Consider the following 27,648-nt stretch of genomic DNA (forward strand, 5'->3'; position numbering starts at 1 on the left):
GTTCTTAACATTTCACTATAACGCTCTAGTTCTTAACATTTCACTATAACTCTCTAGTTCTTAACATTTCACTATAACTCTCTAGTTCTTAACATTTCACTATAACGCTCTAGTTCTTAACATTTCACTATAACTCTCTAGTTCTTAACATTTCACTATAACTCTCTAGTTCTTAACATTTCACTATAACGCTCTAGTTCTTAACATTTCACTATAACACTCTAGTTCTTAACATTTCACTATAACTCTCTAGTTCTTAACATTTCACTGTAACTCACTGTTATAGTGAATAGAGGAAATTTTCCATGGTTATTGTTTCCTTTTTGCACAGAGATTCTCTCCTTGTTATCCAGTGGAACATTCGAGCCTTCATGGGTGTCAAAAACTGGCCTTGGATGAAGCTTTATTTCAAGATTAAGCCCCTTCTAAAGAGTGCTGAGACTGAGAAAGAGATGCAGACCATGAAGGAGGAATTCCACAAGCTGAAGGAAGCTATGGAGAAGTCTGAGACAAGACGCAAGGAGTTGGAGGAAAAGATGGTGTCATTGCTTCAAGAGAAGAATGATCTTCAGCTGCAGAACCAAACTGTAAGTGTTTCTGACTGACACAGATGCTGAGATAGACTACATAGACTAGAAACATAGACCTGGATTACAAGTGGAGCACAAAATGTTAGCGCTGACATTGATAGAATGCAATTTATAGCACTTCTATTTTTACTTTCATATTACAAGTTGAAAGTTAAATATTAGCGCTTGAGCTAAAGTATCTGTATGTCAGATAGTATGGGTGTGCTAAATCTGGCTTTGCACAGATTTTAGTGTATTGCTTTTTCACAAGTATAAATATGACTCAGTAAAATAGCTGACCGCACAAAGGACCGCCTTTTTCCGCATTCTGAGATATCCAAAACCTTTAAACGCACATGTCTGTTGCACACTCTTCCCAGTCCAGCATATTGTCATGTGCCATATCCCATTAAACCTCTGTTAATACATTTATTATAAAAACAATCCTATATATATTATAAATGTGTTTTGTTATGCATTTATTCTAGTTTTAACACTTTACTCCAGGCCTTCAAATGTGCAAAATGTTTCAGTACTATCTTTTTTTTTGCTGCACTTGCGCAAAACACATAACTCACTATTTGTAATATGAGTGATTATAGCACACCCTGTGCTAACCATTGAAAGTACAGGGCGCACTTAAAAAAATCTTGGAAGAGCTAACATTCTCTGGTAAAATTGGTCCCTAGGAATTATTGACCAGGACATCAGATTATATCAAGATGGGATTCATTCTATCTCTATATGGTATAAGCTTCTGACACAAAAATTAGGTCATATACAATTAAATGATACTAAATGGTTAAAAGATTTAATTGATCTTGATCCAGATTAAGTTTCAAAAAGCATAATGAAGGTAATAAAAACTACATTTTCAAATGCGTGGAGTTAATCCCAAATACGTGCCAAATTATTCACCGGTCATATATTTCCCCGGCTTTTCTATCTAAATGGTCTGCTGCCTCTAGTGGTGTTGTAGATGTAACTTTCCTAAGGCAGATTTATTACTCTGTTTCTGGAATTGTCCAAAAGTACAAAGATTTTGGAGCCTGATCAGATATTGGTTAAATAGGTTTAATGAACAGAATATATACTGTATCTGAATTGTTATATATTTTTTTTTATAATAAAACTATGACTCTGAGAATGTTGCTTTGATAAATATGGCAAACCTTTTTAGACTGGAATATAATTTTAAGAACTAAATCTAAACATAGCCCTATTATGGGAGAATTTGTTAAGAAAACTTTAGTCCATAAATTTGGAACAATATGACCCTAACACCCCCTCTTGAAATGGACAGAGGTGATCAAATAATTTCCTAGAGAGGTTCAGTTACAGATAATTTGTTTTATAAATCATATTATTTCAATATGGCAGTTCTTTTGGGTCGATAACCAAATTATTGGGGAAAAATTACACTTGTTGAGTATCTGCTATGGTTTTGTATTGTCTATTTTTTTTTAACATCATTTTCTAATTTGTATTTATTTTTTATATTTGTTATATGACTTGTAATACCAGAGGGTGCACTATTCTTAGCACAAGGTTGCTTTATCGATTTCACTCCACTTATAATTTAGGCCATAATAGCCTATTTTAACTCCATATTTGTCATGATAACACCCACGAGTAGAGATATAGAGGCCCATTTATCAAGCTCCGTATGGAGCTTGTGGGCCCGTGTTTCTGGCGAGTCTTCAGACTCGCCAGAAACGCAAGTTATGGAGCAGCAGTCTAAAGACCGCTGCTCCATAACCCTGTCCGCCTGCTCTGAGCAGGCGGACAGAGATCGCCACAATTTAACCCGATCGAGTATGATCGGGTTGACACCCCCTGCTAGTGGCCGATTGGCCGCAAATCTGCAAGGGGCGGCGTCGCACCAGCAGCTCACAAGAGCTGCTGGTGCAATGCTGAATACGGAGAGCTTATTGCTCTCCGCATTCAGCGATGTCTGTGGGACCTGATCCGCACAGACATTTCGTAAATAGGCCTCATAGACATCTGTTTTCCGTTGCACATAGACACTTTTAGCCATGTCATAAAGACATGCCAACATGAGGTTTCCAATCAACACACTACAGAAATAGGAGATGAGTATTTGGTAATCTATAGTGCTTTACAAAAGAACGATATTAACATATAAATGCACTTGACATTAGGTCAACATTAAAATCTTGCTAAATATCTAAGGGGAAAAAATGGGAAATATATTTAGGAGTGTTCCAGAGCAAACATAAAATCAATCTAATTTACAACTAGTATTAATGTTCAATATGTATAATTTATTAACTTATATATTCTATTTTCCAGGAACAAGACAATTTGGCAGATGCTGAGGAGCGTTGTGACCAACTGATTAAGAACAAAATCCAACTGGAGGCCAAGCTAAAGGAGCAAACAGAGAGATTGGAGGATGAGGAGGAGATGAACGCAGAACTGACAGCCAAGAAGAGGAAGTTGGAAGATGAATGTTCTGAACTCAAGAAGGATATTGATGACCTGGAACTGACTCTGGCCAAAGTGGAGAAGGAAAAGCACGCCACAGAGAATAAGGCAAGATGCTTACTTTTGTGCTAGCAATAAAATATTTTTCTCTGTTTGAATATTTATGATAACAATTTCTCTCTTTCAGGTTAAAAATCTGACTGAGGAAATGGCTAGTTTGGATGAAATTATTGCCAGGTTAACAAAGGAAAAGAAAGCCCTCCAAGAGGCTCACCAGCAGACACTAGATGACCTCCAGGTTGAGGAGGACAAAGTCAATGTGCTAACTAAAGCCAAGGCCAAGCTGGACCAGCAAGTAGATGATGTAAGTGACAGTCAAAATATGTATTCATTAACAATAAACATTTCACAAATGTTATAACTAATGTCCACTTATTATTTTAAAGCTGGAGGGTTCTCTGGAGCAGGAAAAGAAACTTCGAATGGATCTGGAACGAGCGAAGAGAAAGTTGGAAGGGGACTTGAAATTGTCTCAAGAGAGTCTCATGGATCTGGAGAATGACAAGCAGCAGCTGGATGAGAGGATAAAAAAGTGAGAGGATGTCTTCTAGCTACCTATTGAATGAATGAGACATCACAGACTAAGTGTATATGAAAACAATTCTTATTGATTGATTATTTGTTTTGTAATAGCAGATTAGATCTACTCTAGTAATTTAAGATCATACGGTATGTGCTTCAAATCTTTGTCTCTCTTATTCAGGAAAGATTTTGAGATCAACCAGTTGAATGCAAAGATTGAAGATGAGCAGAACATTTGTGCTCAGCTACAGAAAAAGATGAAAGAGTTGCAGGTAGATCTATTTTTAGAGTAATATTATAATTCAAAATGCAAACAATAATTTTTATATTAAAATGTAGTTTATCCTTATCTGTAATAAAAGGTTAAAGACCTTCCATATATCCCAGTTTGATTTACTTCTGTTATTACATTTCAGTATTTATTTTTTCTCCTTCCTCCAGGCTCGCATTGAGGAACTGGAAGAAGAGCTAGAAGCTGAGAGGACAGCTCGAGCCAAGGTAGAGAAGCTTCGCTCTGACCTATCACGTGAGCTGGAAGAGATCAGCGAACGTCTAGAGGAGGCTGGAGGAGCAACCTCGGTGCAACTGGATCTGAACAAGAAGAGGGAAGCAGAGTTCCTGAAACTAAGGAGGGACCTGGAGGAATCCACCTTACATTCAGAGGCCACAGCAGCTGCCCTAAGGAAGAAGCATGCAGACACTGTAGCAGAGCTGAGTGAGCAGATAGACAACCTCCAGAGAGTGAAACAGAAGCTGGAGAAGGAGAAGAGTGAATTCAAACTGGAGCTGGATGATGTGGCGTCCAACATGGAACAGGTGGTGAAATCCAAGGTTAGTTGCGGCTCCATGATCATCATTCTTCATATTGCACTACTTTCTTCCTTTTGATATTTTCTCTTTCAACTGTGTGGCTGTACTCTGGAGCATGTCGGACAGACCGATGTTAAATCGGCCCCATTGTGTTAAAGGACCAGTAAATACAGTAGATTTGCATAATCAACAAGTAAATGATAACAAGACAATGCAATAGCACTGTTTATTTCCACTCCTCTTGTATCATGTGACAGCCATCAGCCAATCACAAATGCAAATATGTATATTCACTGAATTCTTGCTCATGCTCTGTGGGAGGTGGTAAATCAAAAAGTGTAAATGTAAAAAGGCTGTGTACATTTTGTTAATGGAAGTAAATTGGAAAATTGTTTAAAATTGCATGCTCTATCTGAATCATAAAAGTTTAATTTTGACTTGAGTGTCCCTTTAAAAACAGAATTTTTTTTTTTTGCAAAATAAGCACTTCGAAATTCTCAGTGTAGCCACTTCCTTCAGTGAGATAAGGGAGCTCCCGTTGTATAATTTAAGTTCTACTGTCACATGATTTTTGCCACAAATGTCCTCTACTGAGCATGGGTAAAAAACTGACTGGAGCTAGTGCATGTATCTCCTAGCTATTCCTTTGCCTTCCTGTAGAGACCACAGTCCCCTTAAGGGGCTGTGACAGAAAGTAGTGGAATCTGCATAAATGAAGTTAAAAAAAAATATAAATGGTAAAATAATTTTAAAATGATGAATAATATAACATATTGCAATGCTTTCTATTAAGTATAACCCACTGGTAGGGCTTTTCTTTTACAGCAATGAGACTGTTTTATCAAAACACTGCAACATCAGTCATCAGTAGTGTATCCTGTAACCTCACACTCCTGCTGTGAAGTCCTATAAGCTTCTTCCAGCGGTGCTCTAAACATTCCCAGCAGCAGTGCTCCTGCCTAATATCTGTATCACAAAATGCAGCACTCTCATCAGTTACACTTAAGGCTGCGCGTCGCTCCGCTTGCAGTGTGTCACAGCCTTAACTCCTTTTTCTGCCCGTACTCTCATCCCCCTTCTCTCTAGTCATTTAGTATTGTAGTCTCTATCCCCAGCAGTAAAGCACTATAAACTGTTTCCAAGCATGTTAACAGTACAGCACTGTAAAAACTAGCAAAGCAACACTTTAAAGGGACATGAAACCCAAAACATTTCTTTCATGATTCAGATAGAGAATGCAATATTGAACAACTTTCTAATTCACTTCTATTATCTATTCTGTTTCATTCTCTTGGTATCATTTGTTGAAGCAGTAGCAATGCACTATTGGTTTTTAACTGAACACATGGGTGAGCCAATCAAAATCGATATATATATATGCAACCACCAATCAACAGCTAGAACCTAGGTTCTCTTTTGCTCCTGAGCTTGCCTAGATAAACCTTTCAGCAAATGATAACAAGAGAAGGAAGCAAATTAAATAATAGAAGTAAATTGAAAAGTTGTTTAAAATTGTATTCTCTATCTGAATCATGAAAGAAAAAAATGTGTGTTTCATGTCACCTCTAAGCAGTGCAGCACTGCAACATGTTGCTATATCTCCAACCTTGTAGTACACGAGCCACGGTGTGAAGCAGTGCAGCATTCTATATCTCGCTCACTAGTAGTTTAGTGTTCCTAAACTCTCTATTAGAGTGTCTAACATTTCAGTGCAGTGTTTCATCTCTAAACTCTCTATTAGAGTGTCTAACATTTCAGTGCAGTGTTCCATCTCTAAACTCTCTATTAGAGTGTCTAACATTTCAGTGCAGTGTTCCATCTCTAAACTCTCTATTAGAGTGTCTAACATTTCAGTGCAGTGTTTCATCTCTAAACTCTCTATTAGTGTGTCTAACATTTCAGTGCAGTGTTCCATCTCTAAACTCTCTATTAGAGTGTCTAACATTTCAGTGCAGTGATTCATCTCTAAACTCTCTATTAGAGTGTCTAACATTTCAGTGCAGTGTTCCATCTCTAAACTCTCTATTAGTGTGTCTAACATTTCAGTGCAGTGTTCCATCTCTAAACTCTCTATTAGTGTGTCTAACATTTCAGTGCAGTGTTCCATCTCTAAACTCTCTATTAGTGTGTCTAACATTTCAGTGCAGTGTTCCATCTCTAAACTCTCTATTAGTGTGTCTAACATTTCAGTGCAGTGTTCCATCTCTAAACTCTCTATTAGTGTGTCTAACATTTCAGTGCAGTGTTCCATCTCTAAACTCTCTATTAGTGTGTCTAACATTTCAGTGCAGTGTTCCATCTCTAAACTCTCTATTAGTGTGTCTAACATTTCAGTGCAGTGTTCCATCTCTAAACTCTCTATTAGTGTGTCTAACATTTCAGTGCAGTGTTCCATCTCTAAACTCTCTATTAGTGTGTCTAACATTTCAGTGCAGTGTTCCATCTCTAAACTCTCTATTAGTGTGTCTAACATTTCAGTGCAGTGTTCCATCTCTAAACTCTCTATTAGAGTGTCTAACATTTCAGTGCAGTGTTCCATCTCTAAACTCTCTATTAGAGTGTCTAACATTTCAGTGCAGTGTTCCATCTCTAAACTCTCTATTAGAGTGTCTAACATTTCAGTGCAGTGTTCCATCTCTAAACTCTCTATTAGTGTGTCTAACATTTCAGTGCAGTGTTCCATCTCTAAACTCTCTATTAGAGTGTCTAACATTTCAGTGCAGTGTTCCATCTCTAAACTCTCTATTAGAGTGTCTAACATTTCAGTGCAGTGTTCCATCTCTAAACTCTCTATTAGAGTGTCTAACATTTCAGTGCAGTGTTCCATCTCTAAACTCTCTATTAGAGTGTCTAACATTTCAGTGCAGTGTTCCATCTCTAAACTCTCTATTAGAGTGTCTAACATTTCAGTGCAGTGTTCCATCTCTAAACTCTCTATTAGTGTCTAACACACATTTCAGCACTCTCCAATAATACAGCACTCTATACTCTTCCTGAGAAGAATAGTACAGCAGTTGTACATTTCCCACAGTGCAACTCTCTGTGAATGCATCAGTCTATACTCTGAGTACCTACATTTCCTCCCCACTAGTTATTTTGTGTTTTGCTGTCTGTAAATTAAGGTTATAGTTTTGAAGCTATCTATACTGATTTCCCTCTAACATTTTAATGCATTCTCATGATATTTTTCTCTGTCCTTGAAAATTCATGTTTTCTTTTTGTGTATTCAGTCTGCTCTCTTCTACATTATTTTAATTTTATATATATCTTAATTTTATATCACTATTTTCTTTACAACTAAGGCTAACTTGGAGAAGATGTGTCGTACGTTAGAGGATCAGGTAAATGAGCACCGATCAAAATCGGAGGAGACACAGCGGACTGTTAATGAGCTTTCCACTCAACGAGCCAAGCTTCAGACTGAAAACGGTATGTGGAACTAACAGACTTTCTAACCTCTGGTAACACCCACTTACTTGTAGCACACACACCCACTGACCTGTGGCACACACACACACTGACCGGAGGCACACACCCACTGACTTGTGGCATACACAAGTACTGACCTGTGGCACACACACACAATGAATTGTGGGCGGCATATACACAATGAGCTTTGTCACACACCGCCACTGACCTATGGCACACACACGTAACAACCTGTGGCGCACACACACACACACACACACACACTGACCTTGGGCACACACCCACTGACTTGTGGCATACACACATACTGACCTGTGGCACACACCCAAAAAGAAGTGTGGCACACACACCCACTGACCTGGGGCTCACGCCCACTCATCTGGGGCACTCACCCACTGACTTGTGGCATACGCACGTACTGACCTGTGGCACATACCCAATGAGGTGTTGCATACACACACTAAGCTGTGACACACACACACTGACCTGTGGCACACACATCTAGCAACCTGGGGCACACACACTCAATGAAGTGTGGCATACACACACTGAACTGTGGCACACCTAATAACCTAGGGCACACACATCTACTGACCTGGGGCACACACACACACTGAGCTGTGGCACAGACACCTAAAATGTGCATACACACATTGAGCTGTGTCACACACACCCACTGACCCATTACACACACACACACACACACAATGAAGTGTGTCATACACACACTGAGCTGTGGCATACACACCCACTGACCAGTCACTCACACACCCACTGACCTGTGGCATACACACACCTACCTAGCAACCTGTGGTATACACACACACACTGACCGGTGGCACACACACACACACACACTGATCTGTGGCTAATACACCCACTGAACTGAGGCAAACACATCAAATTAATTGGGCATACACACACAATAAAGTGTCACATACACACACTGAGCTGTGGCACACACCCATTGATTGACATGTGGCATACACGTCACCCACTGACCTATGCCATAGACATGCCCAGCAACCTGTGTCATACACACCCACTGACCTGTGGCACACATACCCACTAACCTCTGGCTTACACACATACTGACCAGTCACACACCCACTGACCTGTGGCAAAACACACACACGGATCAGGAATATCATGCTCGCTGATATATAAATATGTGGTTACAGGAGAGCTATCTCGGAGACTGGATGAGAAGGATTCACTGGTGTCACAGCTTACCCGAGGCAAACAGACCTACACACAGCAGATGGAAGACCTAAAGAGACAGCTAGAGGAGGAATCCAAGGTATGTTTGTAGCAAACAGCACACTTTGTGCCATCCTGACTTCCCTTCATGATACAATTTATACTTTTGCAAACTGCCCCCTCCCCTCTCTGCCATCCTCCTTCTCTCCTGTGTCTTACTGTGCCACATTCATGGCAGACACCATTTTGTGTCACACCCTCTCCACACTGTGCCACCTTTTTCTTACATCTAAGCCATTTTCTCATTGTGCCTCACTTTCTGCCTTTTGTGCTATGCTCTCCCCTCTTTGTGCAATGTTACTGTTTAGTTTCTTCCCATAGTGCCATGCTCTCAATCCTAGCTGTGCCACTAGTAAGTACTATATTGGCTCCCATTTGTAACATAGTGCCATGTTCTCAATCCTAGCTGTGCCACTAGTAAGTACTATATTGGCTCCCATTTGTAACATAGTGCCATGCTCTCAATCCTAGCTGTGCCACTAGTAAGTACTATATTGGCTCCCATTTGTAACATAGTGTCATGCGCTCGATCCTATCTGTGCCACTAGTAAGTACTATATTGGCTCCCATTTGTAACATAGTGCCATGCGCTCGATCCTAGCTGTGCCACTAGTAAGTACTATATTGGCTCCCATTTGTATACAGTTGCACACTTAACAAAATTTAATGTGGCCAAAGAAGAAAACCTTTGTTCTTCAATTCGTAACAAGTTGCAAATACTAAAATTACTTCCGCACTACATCAAGCAATTCGATTGTGATGGTGTAAAAACATACATTGCAGCACAAACAAATTTTCCTTTATTAATCCCTGGACTAAGAAAAAACACCATATTAAACGTTGCTTATTAAAAGTTGAAAGCTCACTTTGTAATTATTATAGCCATGTCAGATGACCTTGAACCATATTTTTAAAAACTCTAGCCATGTTATAAAAAATTACATGCTTGAAAAAATTCTGTAAATCAAAGAAATTAACTGACATGAACCATAATCAACCCTTATTATTTGCAGGAGGCAACAGAGGCCTAAATTACAAGTGTAGCATTTTTTTGATTAATAGTTTTAGCGTAAATTGTGCTCATGTGAAACTGCTACTGTGAGCATTTGTGCACTTGTATGAAAAGTTGAAAGTAAAGATTTCCCACTCGAGTATTAGGGGCCCATTTATCAAGGTCCGAACGGAGCTTGTGGGCCTGTGTTTCTGGCGAGTCTTCAGACTCGCCAGAAACACCAGTTATGAAGCAGCGGTCTAAAGACCGCTGCTCCATAACCCTGTCCGCCTGCTCTGATGAGGCAGACAGGAATCGCCGGAAATCAACCCGATCGAGTACGATCGGGTTGATTGACACCTTCCTGCTGGCGGCCGATTGGCCGCGAGTCAGCAGGGGGCGGCGTTGCACCAGCAGCTCTTTTGAGCTGCTGGTGCAATGTTAAATGCGTAGAGCGTATTGCTCTCCGCATTCAGCGAGGTCTTGCGGACCTGATCCGCACTGTCGGATCAGGTCCGCAAGACCTTTGATAAATAGGCCCCATTGTATCGATCAAGCGCAATATACCAGAGCTAAAAGTAAACTGTGATTCCCATTGTGAAGTTACCGGAAAACTACCAGTTACACCTTATACAACTGCAAATCACTAATGCAATGAGCATTCAACATGATTATCACTTACAATACAACAGTTTTCCGTGATCATTTTTACTGTATTAAAGGTTAATAGCATTTTACATGAGTTATTTTAAAAGAATAACAAAACTTGTAAATTCACTAGTCATACATTTGAGCTGTGTGTATTACAGTTCGTGTGTGTATGATGTGTAATTTATATGCATTATACTGTAAATTTGATCATTATACATTTTGTTTTTCTTTATTGTAAAAAAAACCCTGTTTTGGTATGTTTTTTTGTTTAGAAACAAGATTTACAGTACAGGATATCAATAGCTCACATATAAAAATGGCCACAGCTTTTTAGGATCACCATTGTGCATTTTGAAACATTTTACGTTACACTGTCCCTTTAAAATATAAATGCACATAGATTTATTGCATCTTTGAATAGAAACACATTTTCAATATATTTCTACTGGCAAAAATGCTTCTATTAAGAGTTATCACTGTTTTAGTGTTAAAAAAAATTCTCTGCACGTGCATGTGAAGCATAGCTAGATATTCACCAGCATTTTAAATACTGCAGCTGCTCAGATAATCAGTGGGGATTGTATCATGTCAGCAATTAATAAATTGAGTCATTACCAGATGGTACAAGCACCTTAGGCTCTCTGAGCAAGCATTGTGTTTAAAGTGCTAGTGCACGGTGCATACTTAAATACACTTTTGAAACAGCTATAGCTTTTATTAGAAGCATTTTTGCTAATGCATGTATATTACAAAATTGCTTCTGTTCAATACAGAATGCACCCACGTGGTTTCCAATTTTGGCTGGAATATCCCTTAAAAGGGACAGTTAAGTCCAAAAAAACTTTCATGATTCAAATAGGGCATGTAATTTTAAACAAATGTCCAATTTACTTTTATCACCAAATTTGCTTTGTTCTCTTGGTATTCTTAGTTGAAAACTAAACCTAGGAGGTTCATATGCTAATTTCTTAGACCTTGAAGGCTGCCTCTAAGATAAATGCATTTTGACCACTAGAGGGCATTAGTTCATGTGTTTTATATAGATAACATTGAGCTCATGCACGTGAATTTACCGAGGAGTGAGCACTGATTGGCTAAAATGCAAGTCTGTCAAAAGAACTGAAATAAGGGGGCAGTCTGCAGATGCTTAGATACAAGGTAATTGCAGAGATAAAACGTGTATTATTACAACAGTGTTGGTTATGCAAAACTGGGGAATGGGTAATTAAGGGATTATCTATCTTTTAAAACAACTCTGGTGTTGACTGTCCTTTAAGTACACCTTAAAATGTAATTAGTGTGTTTTGCCTAAGCACAAAAGCAATGTTCTTTGTAAAAAAGGGACAGTCTAGTCAAAATTGAACTTTAAAGGGACAGTCTAGTATAAATTATACTTTCATTATTCAGATAGGACTTTTAATTTTAATCAACTTTCCAATTTACTTTTATCATCAAATTTGCTTTTTTCTCTTGGTATCCTTAGTTTAAACTAAACCTAGGTAGGCTCATATGCTAATTTCTAAGCCTTTGAGGGCTGCCTCTTATCACATACTTTTAAAATCTCTTTTCAACACAAAGAGACAGAAAGTACACGTGGGCCATATAGATAACACTGTGTTCAGGCACAGGGGGTTATTTAAGATTTAGCACAAAACAATGCTAAATTTAAGACAATAGATAATAAACAGTCACAGTCATGTGATCAGGGGGCTGGAAGAAGGTTCCTAGATACAAGGTAATCACAGAGGTAAAAAGTATATTAATATATTTGTGTTGGTTATGCAAAACTGGGGAATGGGTCATAAAGGGATTATCTATCTTTTAAAACAATAACAATTCTATGGTTGACTGTCCCTTTAATGGTTCAGACAGGGCATGCAATTTTAAACAACTTTCCAATTTACTTTTACAATCAAATTTGCTTTGTTCTCTTAGTAATCTTTGTTGAAAGCTACACCTAGGTAAGCTCATATGCTAATTTCTAAGCCCTTGAAGGCTGCTTCTTATCTCAGTACAGTTTTTTTACAGCTAGACAGTGCTAGTTCATGTGTGCCATATAGATAACATTGTGCTCACTCCTGTGGAGTAACCTAGGAGTCAGCACTGATTGGCCAAAAGGCAAGTCTGTCAAAAGAACTGAAATAAGGAGGCAGTCTGCAGATGCTTAGATACAAGGTAATCACAGAGGTAACAATTATATTAATATAACTGTGTTGGTTATACAAAACTGGGAAATAAAGGGATTATCTATCTTTTTAAACAATAACAATTCTGGAGTAGACTGTCCCTTTAAAAACAATGACTTAACAATGACTTTACCAGAGCTTTTGGGTAATATTTCCAGTGTTAATATGATTATCACTCAAGTACAAGGGTTAACTGTGAGTTTGTTTATCTTTAAATTTTCTTTACAAACTTACAATAGACTTTTTTTAAAAACAATAGATTTTATACATACATTTATAATAAATAACTAATAGTACTGTAAATCTTAAAAAGACAAAACACAGTCTACTAAAGGAAGGTGATTCAAAACCTAATATTGAAAGAATGCCTTAGAACACAGCACAGAAATAAAGGTAGATTTAATAACCGGGGAAATCATTTATTTTTGTAATGCATAATCCAAAGATTTTATAAACATTTGCCATTTCTGTACAAATTTTTTATACTATTGGTGACATCATTTAACTTATTATATTGCTCATTAATAATAAAAAAAATGTCATCAATTGTTGTTTTAAAGTAACAATATTTGGGGGTCTATCTAAAGTTTCAGGATACATCACCAACCGTTAACGCCAAAAACGGTATAAATCTATTACAACGGGAGTCCCAACTCAAACAAAAAAAAAGATTTGTGGGATTCCCGGTTCTACATCCAGGTTTAAGATTTGTGATAGACAATATTTTATCTTCCCCCAAAATTGTTTGATTTTTGGACTTAACCAGAAGTAATGTAATAAGTCAAGATTAATTAACCATCAACTTGTAATACAAGAGTGAGTATCCGTTTTGCACTTGTAATACAGGGTCCAGAGGTACAAATATTGCAACCTCGCAAATGCATTCACATTTAAAATTCTAGCAGTAACAATTGAGCTCAATTTGTAATCTAGGACAGAATGTGCAGCAAAATGTAAGGGAATGCAGTAAGAAGAACTATCTTTAAACCAGCAAGAGGTATATTATTAACCTAACTTGTGTTTCAAGGAAATGTGTGCCTGTATTAGTAACACAAAACCAGCAGAGGGTGCTACAATATAGATTTACAGAATAAGCTGTGGCTTGGGACCAATACCTTACAATTTACCATTCTGTTTCTACAAGGCTAAGAATGCACTGGCCCATGCCCTGCAGTCTGCTCGTCATGACTGTGATCTTTTGAGAGAACAATATGAAGAAGAGCAAGAGGCTAAAGCAGAACTGCAAAGAACCTTGTCCAAAGCCAACTCAGAGGTAGCTCAGTGGAGAACCAAGTATGAAACAGATGCTATCCAGAGAACTGAAGAGTTGGAGGAGGCCAAGTGAGAAGCTCTAGATTAACAGAAACCCATTAATTAGTGACAGCATTTGCCTAACCTTTCTGAGATGCCTACTCTTTTACTTTATTACATTTACTTTTAATTTAATATTCCAGGAAAAAGTTGGCACAGAGGCTGCAAGATGCAGAAGAGGCTGTAGAAGCTGTTAATGCTAAATGCTCCTCCTTGGAAAAAACCAAGCACCGCTTGCAGAATGAGATTGAGGATTTAATGGTAGACCTTGAGAGGTCAAATGCTGCTGCTGCTGCAATGGATAAGAAGCAGAGAAATTTTGATAAGGTGAAGTAAATAGATCAGGGATGGTCAAGAAATGGGTCAAAAAAACTCTAATATTTTCTCCTACTATATGTATAGATCCTTGCTGAGTGGAAGCAAAAGTTTGAAGAATCCCAGACAGAATTGGAGTGCTCTCAAAAGGAATCTCGATCCTTGGGCACTGAGCTATTTAAGCTAAAAAATGCCTATGAGGAGTCTCTGGAGCATCTGGAGACCTTCAAACGAGAAAGCAAGAATCTGCAAGGTAAGACGTTTGGAAGAAACCAAATAAATCACAAGCACCTAGATTCCAAGATTTGCATTCGTGTTTTAGCGCTGAAAAAAATGGCCATTTCAGCGTTAAAACAGCAACGCAGCCATTACGAGTCTTGTCGGTATAGCTGTACCGCAAGCATTTTAATCTGTAATGCAACTTCAGTCCCACACTAAAAATAAATACGTTTTTGTGTGGGATTTCCATAGCGCTGCCATTACAAGTTTTGCGGTCAGGCTAAAAAGCTTGCGTTACACCCTATACCGACACGATCCGTTTCGCAATCTAAGAGCAGTAGTTATGAGTTTTACGCAACAAAACTGTTACACAAAACTCATAACTAAACTGTTACAAAGTACACTAACACCCATAAACTACCTATTAACCCCTAAACCGAAGCCGCCACTAATAAAATTTATTAACCCCTATTCTGCTGCTCCCCGACATCGCCGATACTAAATTTAAGTTATTAACCCCTAAACCTCTGGCCTCCCACATCTCTGCCACTAAATTAACCTATTAACCCCTAAACCGCCAGCCCCACACATCGCAAAACACTAAATTAAACTATTAACCCCAAAACCTAACAACCCACTAACTTTAAATTAAATAACAAGATCCCTATCTTAAAATAAATAAAAACCTACCTGGGAAATTAAAAAAAAAAAACTAAGTTTAAACGATAAATTAAACTAACATTACTATTATATTAAAATTAAAATAACTATCAATTAATTAAATTACTCATTAAAAAAAAACTAACACTACCCAAAAAAAAATCTACAGTTACAAAAAAAGTAAAAATACTAAATTACAAAAAATAAAAAAAATACTAAATTACGAAAAATAACAAACAAAATTATCCAAAATAAAAACAATTACACCTAATCTAATAGCCCTATAAAAATAAAAAAGCCTCCCCAAAATAAAAAACCCATAGCCTACAATAAACTACCAATAGCCCTTAAAAGGGCCTTTTGTAGGGTATTGCCCCAAAGAAATCAGCTCTTTTCCCTGAAAAAAATACAAAGACCCCAACAGTAAAACCGACCACCCAACCAACCCCCCAAAATAAAAAACCTAACTCTAACAAAAACCTAAGCTACCCATTGCCCTGAAAAAGGGCATTTGTATGGGCATTGCCCTTAAAAGGGCATTTAGCTCTTTTTATTGCCCTTAAAAGGGCATTTAGCTCTTTTAAGACAAGCCCACACCCTAATCTAAAAATAAAAACACCCAAAAAAAACCAGACGATCCAAATTCAAATCAGCCAATAGGATGAGAGCTACTGAAATCCTATTGGCTGTTCAAATCAGCCAATAGGATGAGAGCTACTGAAATTCTATTGGCTATTCAAATCAGCCAATAGAATTTCAGTAGCTCTCATCCTATTGGCTGATTTGAACAGCCAATAGGATTTCAGTAGCTCTCATCCTATTGGCTGATTTGAATTTCAAAAATCAAATCAGCCAATAGGAATGCACAGGACGCCATTTCGAAAAGGCTCCCTTGCATTGAAGATTCAGTATACGGCGGCGACCGTATGAAGAGGATGCCGTCTGGATGAAGATAGAAGACTCCACCTGGATAGATGAAGACCTCGCCGCCTGGATGAAGACTTCTCGCCGCCTGGTAGTCCGGACAGAAACTGTCAGTGGATCGTCGGGGGTTAGTGTTAGGGTTTTTTAAACTTTTTTTGGGTGGGTTTTTTTTAGATTGGGGTTTGGGCTTGTCTTAAAAGAGCGAAATGCCCTTTTAAGGGCAAAAAAGAGCTAAATGTCCTTTTAAGGGCAATGCCCATACAAATGCCCTTTTCAGGGCAATGGGTAGCTTAGGTTTTGGTTAGAGTTAGTTTTTTTATTTTGGGGGGTTGGTTGAGTGGTGGGTTTTACTGTTGATTTGGTTAATAGTTAACTTTAATTAATAGTTTAATTTAATTTTTTGCTATGTGGGGGGCTGTTGGTTTAGTGGTTAATAGGTTTATTTAGTGACAGTGATGTGGGAGGCCAGAGGTTTAAGGATTAATAACTTTATTTAGTGGCAGCGATGTTGGGTAGCAGCGGAATAGGCGTTAATATCTTTATTATAGTGTGGGCGATGTTGGGGTGCGGGGAATAGGGGTTAATAACTTTATTATAGTGGCGGCGATATCGGGAGCGGCAGATTAGGGGTTAATCTATTTATTTCGGTGGCGGCGATGTCAGGGGCGGCATATTAGGGGTTAATAAGTTTATGTAGGTGTCGGCGATGTCAGGGGCTGCAGATTAGGGGTGTTTAGACGTGGGTTTTATGTTAGGGTGTTAGGTTTAAACTTAACTTTTTTCCCATAGACATCAATGGTGTGCGTTACGGAGCTTTTCATTCCGCGATCGCAGGTGTTAGTTTTTCTCTTGTTAAGTGTATCCAGTCCACGGATCATCCATTACTTGTGGGATATTCTCCTTCCCAACAGGAAGTTGCAAGAGGATCACTCACAGCAGAGCTGCTATATAGCTCCTCCCCCAGCTGTCATATCCAGTCATTTTCTTGCAAGCCTCAACCAAGATGGAGGTCGTAAGAGGAGTGTGGTGTTTTATACTTAGTTTATTCGTCAATCAAAAGTTTGTTATTTTTAAATGGTGCCGGAGTGTACTGTTTATCTCAGGCAGTATTTAGAAGAAGAATCTGCCTGCGTTTTCTATGATCTTAGCAGAAGTAACTAAGATCCATGGCTGTTCTCACATATTCTGAGGAGTGAGGTAACTTCAGAGAGGGAATGGCGTGCAGGTTTTCCTGCAATAAGGTATGTGCAGTTAAAATATTTTTCTAGGGATGGAATTTGCTAGAAAATGCTGCTGATACCGAACTAATGTAAGTAAAGCCTTAAATGCAGTGAGAGCGACTGGTATCAGGCTTATTAATAGAGATACATACTCTTATAAAAATGTAATATAAAACGTTTGCTGGCATGTTTAATCGTTTTTATATGTATTTGGTGATAAAACTTATTGGGGCCTAGTTTTTTTCCACATGGCTGGCTTGAATTTTGCCTAGAAACAGTTTCCTTAGGCTTTCCACTGTTGTAATATGAGTGGGAGGGGCCTATTTTGCCGTTTTTTTGCACAGCAAAAATTACAGACACAGACATCCAGCTTCTTCCTGCATGATCCAAGACATCTCTGGAGGGCTCAAAAGGCTTCAAAGTCATTTTTGAGGGAGGTAAAAAGCCACAGTAGGGCTGTGGCAGTTGTTGTGACTGTTTGAAAAAAACGCTTTTGTCATTTATTATTCTGTTTTGGGTATTAAGGGGTTAATAATCCATTTGCAAGTGGGTGCAATGCTCTGCTAACTTGTTACATACACTGTAAAAATTTCGTTAGTGTAACTGCCTTTTTTCACTGTTATTTCAAATTTTGATAAAATTTGTGTTTCTTAAAGGTGCAGTAACGTTTTTTATATTGCTTGTAAACTTGTTTAAAGTGTTTTCCAAGCTTGCTAGTCTCATTGCTAGTCTGTTTAAACATGTCTGACACAGAGGAAACTACTTGTTCATTATGTTTGAAAGCCATGGTGGAGCCCCATAGGAGAATGTGTACTAAATGTATTGATTTCACCTTAAACAGTAAAGATCAGTCTTTAAATGTAAAAGAAATATCACCAGAAGATTCTGACGAGGGGGAAGTTATGCCGACTAACTCTCCCCACGTGTCAGACCCTTTGCCTCCCGCTCAGGGGATGCACGCTAATATGGCGCCAATTACATCAGGGACGCCCATAGCGATTACCTTACAGGACATGGCTGCAATCATGAATAATACCCTGTCAGAGGTATTATCCAGGTTGCCTGAATTAAGAGGCAAGCGCGATTGCTCTGGGGTTAGGAGAAATACAGAGCGCGCAGATGCTGTAAGGGCCATGTCTGATACTGCGTCACAATATGCAGATCATGAGGACGGAGAGCTTCAGTCTGTGGGTGACATCTCTGATTCGGGGAAATTTAAGCTTGAGAACCTCCGTGTGTTGCTTGGGGAGGTATTAGCTGCTCTGAATGACTGTAACACAGTTGCAGTACCAGAGAAATTGTGTAGGCTGGATAAATACTATGCGGTGCCGGTGTGTACTGATGTTTTTCCTATACCTAAAAGGCTTACAGAAATTATTAGCAAGGAGTGGGATAGACCGGGTGTGCCTTTTTCCCCACCTCCTATATTTGGAAATTTTTTTCCAATAGACGCCACTACACGGGACTTATGGCAGACGGTCCCTAAGGTGGAGGGAGCAGTTTCTACTTTAGCAAAGCGTACTACTATCCCGGTTGAGGACAGTTGTGCTTTTTCAGATCCAATGGATAAAAAATTGGAGGGTTACCTTAAGAAAATGTTTATTCAACAAGGTTTTATTTTACAGCCCCTTGCATGCATTGCGCCTGTCACGGCCGCGGCGGCATTCTGGTTTGAGGCCGTGGAAGAGGCCATCCATACAGCTCCATTGACTGAAATTATTGACAAGCTTAGAACACTTAAGCTAGCTAACTCATTTGTTTCTGATGCCATTGTTCATTTGACTAAACTAACAGCTAAGAATTCCGGATTCGCCATCCAAGCGCGTAAGGTGCTATGGCTTAAATCCTGGTCAGCTGACTTGACTTCGAAGTCTAAATTACTCAACATTCCTTTCAAGGGGCAGACCTTATTCGGGCCTGGTTTGAAGGAAATTATTGCTGACATAACTGGAGGTAAGGGTCACACCCTTCCTCAGGACAGGGCCAAAGCAAAGGCCAAACAGTCTAATTTTCGTGCCTTTCGAAATTTCAAGGCAGGTGCAGCATCAACTTCCTCCGCTTCAAAACAAGAGGGAACTTTTGCTCAATCTAAGCAGGCCTGGAAACCTAACCAGTCCTGGAACAAAGGCAAGCAGGCCAGAAAGCCTGCTGCTGCCTCTAAGACAGCATGAAGGAACGGCCCCCTATCCGGCGACGGATCTAGTAGGGGGCAGACTTTCTCTCTTCGCCCAGGCGTGGGCAAGAGATGTTCAGGATCCCTGGGCGTTGGAGATCATATCTCAGGGATATCTTCTGGACTTCAAAGCTTCCCCTCCACAAGGGTGATTTCATCTTTCAAGGCTATCTGCAAATCAGATAAAAAAGAGGCATTCCTACGCTGTGTGCAAGACCTCCTAGTTATGGGAGTGATCCATCCAGTTCCGCGGACGGAACAAGGACAGGGTTTTTATTCAAATCTGTTTGTGGTTCCCAAAAAAGAGGGATGCTGGCATTCACAGAGGCTAAGCACGGCGTATCGGCGTCCGGAACCGGAACCGGCAACGGAGAGTAAAGTCCTCCAATGAAAGAAGCTGACAGAGTGCCGTAGCCAGCGATTAACTCACATCACTGATAATGAACCAAAACAGAAGGGCAGATGGCAGGCACTGCAAAAACCAAATCGGCGCCACTCAAAAAGGTAAAAAATAGAAAAACTTTAATTGAAAAATATATAAAATACAATACACATATAAAAGGCTGAACACAGATACAGGGGGGGGGACAAGACAAGAGTTCTCTATCCCCACTCACAAGAGTCTCCTTCTTAGGGACTCTTATAGATTCTGTAGAAATGAAAATTTACCTGACGGAGTCCAGGTTATCAAAACTTCTAAATGCTTGTCGTGTTCTTCACTCCATTCGGTAGCTCAGTGTATGGAGGTAATTGGCTTAATGGTAGCGGCAATGGACATAGTGCCATTTGTGCGCCTTCATCTCAGATTATTATGCTCAATTATGCATGCTGAGTCAGTGGAATGGGGATTACACAGATTTGTCCCCTCTGCTAAATCTGGATCAAGAGACCAGAGATTCTCTTCTCTGGTGGTTGTCTCGGGTACACCTGTCCAAGGGTATGACCTTTCGCAGGCCAGATTGGACAATTGTAACAACAGATGCCAGCCTTCTAGGTTGGGGTGCAGTCTGGAACTCCCTGAAGGCACAGGGATCGTGGACTCAGGAGGAGAAACTCCTTCCAATAAATATTCTGGAGTTAAGAGCGATATTCAATGCTCTTCTGGCTTGGCCTCAGTTAGCAACACTGAGGTTCATCAGATTTCAGTCGGACAACATCACGACTGTGGCTTACATCAACCATCAAGGGGGAACCAGGAGTTCCCTAGCGATGCTAGAAGTCTCAAAAATAATTCGCTGGGCAGAGTACCACTCTTGCCACCTGTCAGCAATCCATATCCCAGGCGTGGAGAACTGCGAGGCGGATTTTCTAAGTCGTCAGACTTTCCATCCGGGGGAGTGGAAACTCCATCCGGAGGTGTTTGCTCAATTGATTCATCGTTGGGGCAAACCAGAGTTGGATCTCATGGCGTCTCGCCAGAACACCAAGCTTCCTTGTTACGGATCCAGGTCCAGGGACCCAGAAGCGACGCTGATAGATGCTCTAGCAGCGACTTGGTTCTTCAACCTGGCTTATGTGTTTCCACCATTTCCTCTGCTCCCTCGACTGATTGCCAAAATCAAACAGGAGAGAGCATTGGTGATTCTGATAGCGCCTGCGTGGCCATGCAGGACTTGGTATGCAGACCTAGTGGACATGTCATCCTTTCCACCATGGACTCTGCCTCTAAGACAGGACCTTCTGATACAAGGTCCTTTCAATCATCCAAATCTAATTTCTCTGAGACTGACTGCATGGAGATTGAACGCTTGATTCTATCAAAGCGTGGCTTCTCCGAGTCAGTCATTGATACTTTAATACAGGCACGAAAGCCTGTTACCAGGAAAATCTACCACAAGATATGGAGTAAATATCTTTATTGGTGTGAATCCAAGAATTACTCATGGAGTAAGGTTAGGATTCCTAGAATATTGTCCTTTCTCCAAGAGGGCTTGGACAAAGGATTATCAGCTAGTTCCTTAAAGGGACAGATTCTGCTCTGTCTATTCCTTTGCACAAGCGTCTGGCAGAGGTTCCAGACGTCCAGGCATTTTGCCAGGCTTTGGTTAGAATTAAGCCTGTGTTTAAACCTGTTGCTCCCCCGTGGAGCTTAAACTTGGTTCTTAAGGTTCTTCAAGGAGTTCCGTTTGAACCCCTTCATTCCATTGATATTAAACTTTTATCTTGGAAAGTTCTGTTTTTGATGGCTATTTCCTCGGCTCGGAGAGTCTCTGAGCTATCTGCCTTACAATGTGATTCTCCTTATCTGATTTTTCATGCAGATAAGGTAGTTCTGCGTACCAAACCTGGGTTTTTACCTAAGGTGGTTTCTAACAAGAATATCAATCAAGAGATTGTTGTTCCATCATTGTGTCCTAATCCTTCTTCAAAGAAGGAACGTCTTTTACATAATCTGGACGTAGTCCGTACCTTGAAGTTTTACTTACAAGCTACTAAGGATTTTCGTCAAACATCTTCCCTGTTTGTCGTTTACTCTGGACAGAGGAGAGGTCAAAAAGCTTCGGCAACCTCTCTTTCCTTTTTGCTTCGGAGCGTAATACGCCTAGCCTATGAGACTGCTGGACAGCAGCCCCCTGAAAGGATTACAGCTCATTCTACTAGAGCTGTGGCTTCCACCTGGGCCTTTAAAAATGAGGCCTCTGTTGAACAGATTTGCAAGGCCGCTACTTGTTCTTCGCTTCACACCTTTTCCAAATTTTACAAATTTGATATTTTTGCTTCTTTGGAGGCTGTTTTTGGGAGAAAGGTTCTTCAGGCAGTGGTTCCTTCTGCTTAATCCTGCCTTGTCCCTCCCATCATCCGTGTACTTTAGCTTTGGTATTGGTATCCCACAAGTAATGGATGATCCGTGAACTGGATACACTTAACAAGAGGAAACATAATTTATGCTTACCTGATAAATTTATTTCTCTTGTAGTGTATCCAGTCCACGGCCCGCCCTGTCCTTTTAAGGCAGGTCTAAATTTTTATTAAACTACAGTCACCACTGCACCCTATGGTTTCTCCTTTCTCTGTTTGTTTTCGGTCGAATGACTGGATATGACAGCTGGGGGAGGAGCTATATAGCAGCTCTGCTGTGGGTGATCCTCTTGCAACTTCCTGTTGGGAAGGAGAATATCCCACAAGTAATGGATGATCCGTGGACTGGATACACTACAAGAGAAATAAATTTATCAGGTAAGCATAAATTATGTTTTTTCTAACACTTTCTACCCATTGATGTCTATGGGGAAAGCGTGCACAAGCACGTCAAAGCAGCGCTTGGATTTTGTGTGGTATGGAGCTTATCGCAACCATATCGCACGCACAAGGCGGCTTTTCCAAAACTCGTAATGGCAGCGCTTGTAATCTAGGTAAAGGAGAGTAAAAAATAACAACATACATTTATTTTAGAAATAGCTTGTTTGGATTACCACAGCAAGTAAGAAATTGTGTGTTCTTGTAATTTAACACATTAAATAATTGTTGATTTACTTTCATAACTGCCTGTTTAAAGTGAAGGGATCTGTATCCCATACAAATAATAAAAACAAATAGAAAGGGGGCATTCGTTTTCATTCTGTTTTCACCTTAACTCCAGAGGAGATCTCAGATCTGACAGAGCAGCTGGGTGAAAATGGGAAAAGCATTCATGAGTTGGAGAAAGTCCGCAAACAACTAGATCAAGAAAAGATGGAATTACAGTCTGCCCTAGAGGAAGCTGAGGTGAGAATATTCATGAAGATGAAAAGGACAAAAGATATACGGCACTATAGTTGCTTGTCTCTCTAGCATAGTATTAAAATCCTAATAGATAATGTCACCCATAGCTGTTGTATCAGTCTACCACACTCTCTTTTTTCTAGGCCTCATTAGAGCATGAGGAGGGCAAGATCTTACATATACAGCTGGAGCTGCACCAAGTGAAGGCTGACTTTGAGCGCAAGTTAGCAGAGAAAGATGAGGAGATAGAGCAGGCCAAACGCAACCACCAACGCGTGGTTGATACTCTGCAGACATCTCTAGAAGCTGAGACCAGAAGCCGTAATGAGGCATTGAGGATCAAGAAGAAAATGGAGGGAGATCTAAATGAAATGGAGATCCAGCTAAGCCAGGCTAACCGTGCAGCTACTGAGGCACAGAAACAAGTCAAGAACCTGCAAGGTTACCTGAAGGTACCGGACTCATGCTGCGTGCTAAACTGGCCCTTCTGTATTCTCACCTAGATGTTATTTTGAATAAAAAAAAAAAAAGTAGTTTGTCTTTAATAGTCTCACTCTCCAACATGTCAGGACACCCAGATCCAGCTGGATGATGCCATAAGAGCCAGTGAGGAACTGAAGGAGAATATTGCTATTGTGGAAAGGAGAAACACACTGCTACAGGCTGAGCTAGAGGAGCTGAGGTCCCTTGTGGAACAGACAGAGCGAGCACGCAAGTTGGCAGAGCAAGAGCTTATTGAGACCAGTGAGAGAGTGCAGCTCCTCCACACACAGGTCTGTTACATGAATAATACATACAAAAGCTACATAATGAAGTATATCTTGTCACTATTTCTTTTCTTAAAGGGACACTGAACCCAAATTTTTTCTTCGTGATTCAGATAGAGCATGCAATTTTAAGCAACTTTCTAATTTACTCCTATTATCAAATTTTCTTCATTCTCTTGGTATGTTTATTTGAAAAGCAAGAATGTAAGTTTAGCTGCCGGCCCATTTTTGGTGAACAACCTGGGTTGTCCTTGCTGATTGGACAGCACCAATAAACAAGTGCTGTCCATGGTTCTAAACCAAACATTTGCTGGCTACTTAGCTTAGATGCCTTCTTTTTCAAATGAATATAGCAAGAGAACGAAGAAAAAATGATAATAGGAGTAAATTAGAAAGTTGCTTAAAATTGTATGCTCTATCTGAATCATGAAAGAAAAAAAAATTGGGTTTAGTGTCCCTTTAAGATAGTGTGCTATCATTTATTTCATTGACAATTGTTTTCTTAACAGATTGTCCTTTGAAAGCCAGATACCCTTTCACATTAAAGTGACATTAATATATATATAGTATTTATATAATGACCACCAAAACTGCACTAAAATTGCAAAAGTCATTTTTTTTTATCACCCAGTGAACAAATTATACGCATGCTCTTGTAATTAGCTTAAGCTGTTTACATTTTGACATCCAAACGTATTGTACTTGTAACCAAATGTACTGTGTCACAAACAGAATACTAGCCTAATAAATCAAAAGAAGAAGATGGAGTCTGACCTGTCACAGCTGCAAACAGAAGTGGAGGAGGCAGTACAGGAATGTCGTAACGCAGAGGAGAAAGCTAAAAAAGCCATCACTGATGTATGAGCACAACACACACTTCCCATAGCCTTTTTAATTGGACCATACCTGTCAGTCTCATATATATTTTCCCTCTACAGGCAGCAATGATGGCAGAGGAGCTGAAGAAAGAGCAGGACACAAGTGCTCACCTGGAAAGGATGAAGAAGAACATGGAACAAACTATCAAAGACTTGCAGCAGCGCCTAGATGAGGCCGAGCAAATCGCCTTGAAGGGTGGAAAGAAACAGCTTCAGAAACTTGAGGCTCGGGTTCGAGAACTAGACAATGAGCTGGAGACTGAGCAAAAGCGCAATGCAGAGTCTGTGAAGGGCATGAGGAAGTATGAGAGACGCATTAAAGAGCTCACCTACCAGGTACACAGGCCATCTGATGGAGTAGATTTTACACGAATGTCAGGTGGAATTGCTAAAAGTCCTGGTGGCAATCACAGAAGATTGATAGATTGGAAGCTAGTAGAGGTTAAGCTGATAGAGGTTAGGTTGAAAAGGTGATATTTAGCAAACTATTGAAAGGTATTGCAAAAGTAATATCAGAAGCAAAAGCTGAGACATATGAATACAGCTTGATTTGCCAATATACAGAACCACTGAAAAAAAGATCAAAAGGTATAAACACACAAGATGAAAAAAGTTCTAAATAGATTTAACATACTTTGGATATGAGAAGATGTGTGGTCTTTTTTCTACTACTCAGACATTTGTCACAAGGCTTATCTTCATATATCATCTATGCATCTCTGTATATGTATTATATTTTCCATTCTCTCGCACAAAAACTTTTGTGTCTCTGATATCTTTATTTTCCACCATAGACTGAGGAGGACAGAAAGAACTTGGCTCGTCTTCAGGATCTTGTTGACAAGCTGCAGCTCAAAGTGAAGGCTTATAAGAGACAGGCAGAGGAGGCTGTGAGTATCTGTCCTGATAAACTTATCTGTCCCTTTTGCTTATGTGTCAAGGCTTATTTCAAGAGAACGTTTCATGCCAAAGTGCAGTTCTCTTCCCTCTGGTTTTATGTAACTATTTAACTCGTAGATTTCTTTTATATGTCACATATAGTATAGTATTTTCATGGTATATTAAATATATGTTTTTAGGGAATATACGTGATAATTTACTCATAGATATTAAATGATGACACTTCTATACTTACAGGAGCATTATAATAGCTCTAATATCTGTTATATTTTATTTCCCTTTCTTTTTTAAATCTGCTCTTAATGTCAAATCTATTTTTTTTTAGGATGAACAAGCCAACTCAAACCTCTCTAAGTTCCGTAAGGTTCAGCATGAGCTGGATGAGGCTGAAGAGCGGGCAGACATTGCAGAGTCCCAGGTCAACAAACTGAGAGTCAAAAGCCGGGAGATAGGTGGAAAGGTGAGTGCTGAGGCAGCAAATTAGGATGTACTGAGAATTTGATGAGCATTGATTTAGAAATAGCAGAAAGCAATATGGTGTATGCAATTGGAAAGTGATAAACCAAGAAGTAGGAAAGAGAAGTTAAGGTAATTGTTAAATAAGGACAAATAGCAACTATAGGATGATATGTATACAAGGCAAGTGATGTAAAATGAATATCACAAGGTGCTAAGAAGGGGACGAAATATAGTTATGAGCTGACACCAATATTAATAAAAGCCCTGAAGGACAGACACAGATCTTATTTGCAATTAAACAAAGCTATGATGATGATAATGTTGATACTGGAAGAAAAAGTGCATAGAAAGATTACATTGGAATTCAGGATGGTGGCTTTATCACACACAGCACTTCTGTGCTAAGTATCTACATACACAAACACATCTTCTTCATTTTCCTTCTGTACTTTATTCTTACTCCCTCTGTCTCTTTGTCTTTCCTTCTCCAGAAAAGTCTGAATGAAGAATAATCTGAGATTCCTGTCCCATCCCTGTAGGATGCTGTGTCCAAGACCCTGCATCATGTAACTCGTCTCCTGTCTGTAGAATAAAGTAATCAATCTGCTTTCTGTCTTTTGTCATTGTCTCATCGCCTTTATTTCACTCTTGCAATCTGACACAGTAAGACAGGGACTTATGTCCACTGATGATGAACGACACAGTAATAAAATGGCACAGTAACAAACACTCACCGGGTCTAACACACATGCCTGAGCTTAATGTGCAAACTGTAGTTACTGCATCATCCACCAAAAACTGTAGGGTTCCTGTATAATCCCCAAAACATAATCTACTGCAAATCACAGCAGCTCCATCCAAGTGAAATTCAATATCTTAACGAATGTGAAGCAGGTCAAGACAGACAGAAAATATTTCAGGTTGATACGATTAGTCATGAATTACATAGACTGCAGGTCAGAACATTTATAAAAGGCAAAACCAAGTACATAATCAGTTACATAATCAACACCATCTATTGAGCAACACATACTTTGCAAAGGTACAAATACAGAGGTAGACCTCAGCTTACATTTTCTAAAGGAAAAACATATATGTAAAATGATCCGTCTTATGTACAGTATGTCAACAGGAAGTGAGTTAAGTTCAAGGCCACACCCAAAGCTGACGCAATTAATACAGTAATTGTATATT

The 27,648-nt window shown here is 39.5% G+C and overlaps 1 protein-coding gene across 1 annotated transcript in view; it reads left to right on the plus strand.

The window, feature by feature from the left end:
* Window positions 1-27,061, plus strand: part of MYH7 (myosin heavy chain 7) — a 77,060-nt gene extending 49,999 nt beyond the window's left edge. The window contains exons 21-39 of the mRNA XM_053702326.1: window positions 332-587; window positions 2,883-3,125; window positions 3,205-3,381; window positions 3,464-3,609; window positions 3,781-3,871; window positions 4,041-4,430; window positions 7,712-7,838; window positions 9,020-9,138; window positions 14,071-14,267; window positions 14,381-14,564; window positions 14,640-14,805; window positions 23,329-23,453; window positions 23,594-23,902; window positions 24,020-24,223; window positions 24,950-25,075; window positions 25,156-25,431; window positions 25,890-25,985; window positions 26,321-26,455; window positions 26,946-27,061. Coding sequence (XP_053558301.1) covers window positions 332-587; window positions 2,883-3,125; window positions 3,205-3,381; window positions 3,464-3,609; window positions 3,781-3,871; window positions 4,041-4,430; window positions 7,712-7,838; window positions 9,020-9,138; window positions 14,071-14,267; window positions 14,381-14,564; window positions 14,640-14,805; window positions 23,329-23,453; window positions 23,594-23,902; window positions 24,020-24,223; window positions 24,950-25,075; window positions 25,156-25,431; window positions 25,890-25,985; window positions 26,321-26,455; window positions 26,946-26,966 — 3,388 coding nt within the window. The 3' untranslated portion in view covers window positions 26,967-27,061. The remainder of the gene's footprint in view (window positions 1-331; window positions 588-2,882; window positions 3,126-3,204; window positions 3,382-3,463; window positions 3,610-3,780; window positions 3,872-4,040; window positions 4,431-7,711; window positions 7,839-9,019; window positions 9,139-14,070; window positions 14,268-14,380; window positions 14,565-14,639; window positions 14,806-23,328; window positions 23,454-23,593; window positions 23,903-24,019; window positions 24,224-24,949; window positions 25,076-25,155; window positions 25,432-25,889; window positions 25,986-26,320; window positions 26,456-26,945) is intronic.
* Window positions 27,062-27,648: the final 587 nt, after the last annotated feature.

The sequence above is a fragment of the Bombina bombina genome, chromosome 2 (genome assembly GCF_027579735.1).
Source record: "Bombina bombina isolate aBomBom1 chromosome 2, aBomBom1.pri, whole genome shotgun sequence".
NCBI classification, from domain to species: Eukaryota; Metazoa; Chordata; class Amphibia; order Anura; family Bombinatoridae; genus Bombina; species Bombina bombina.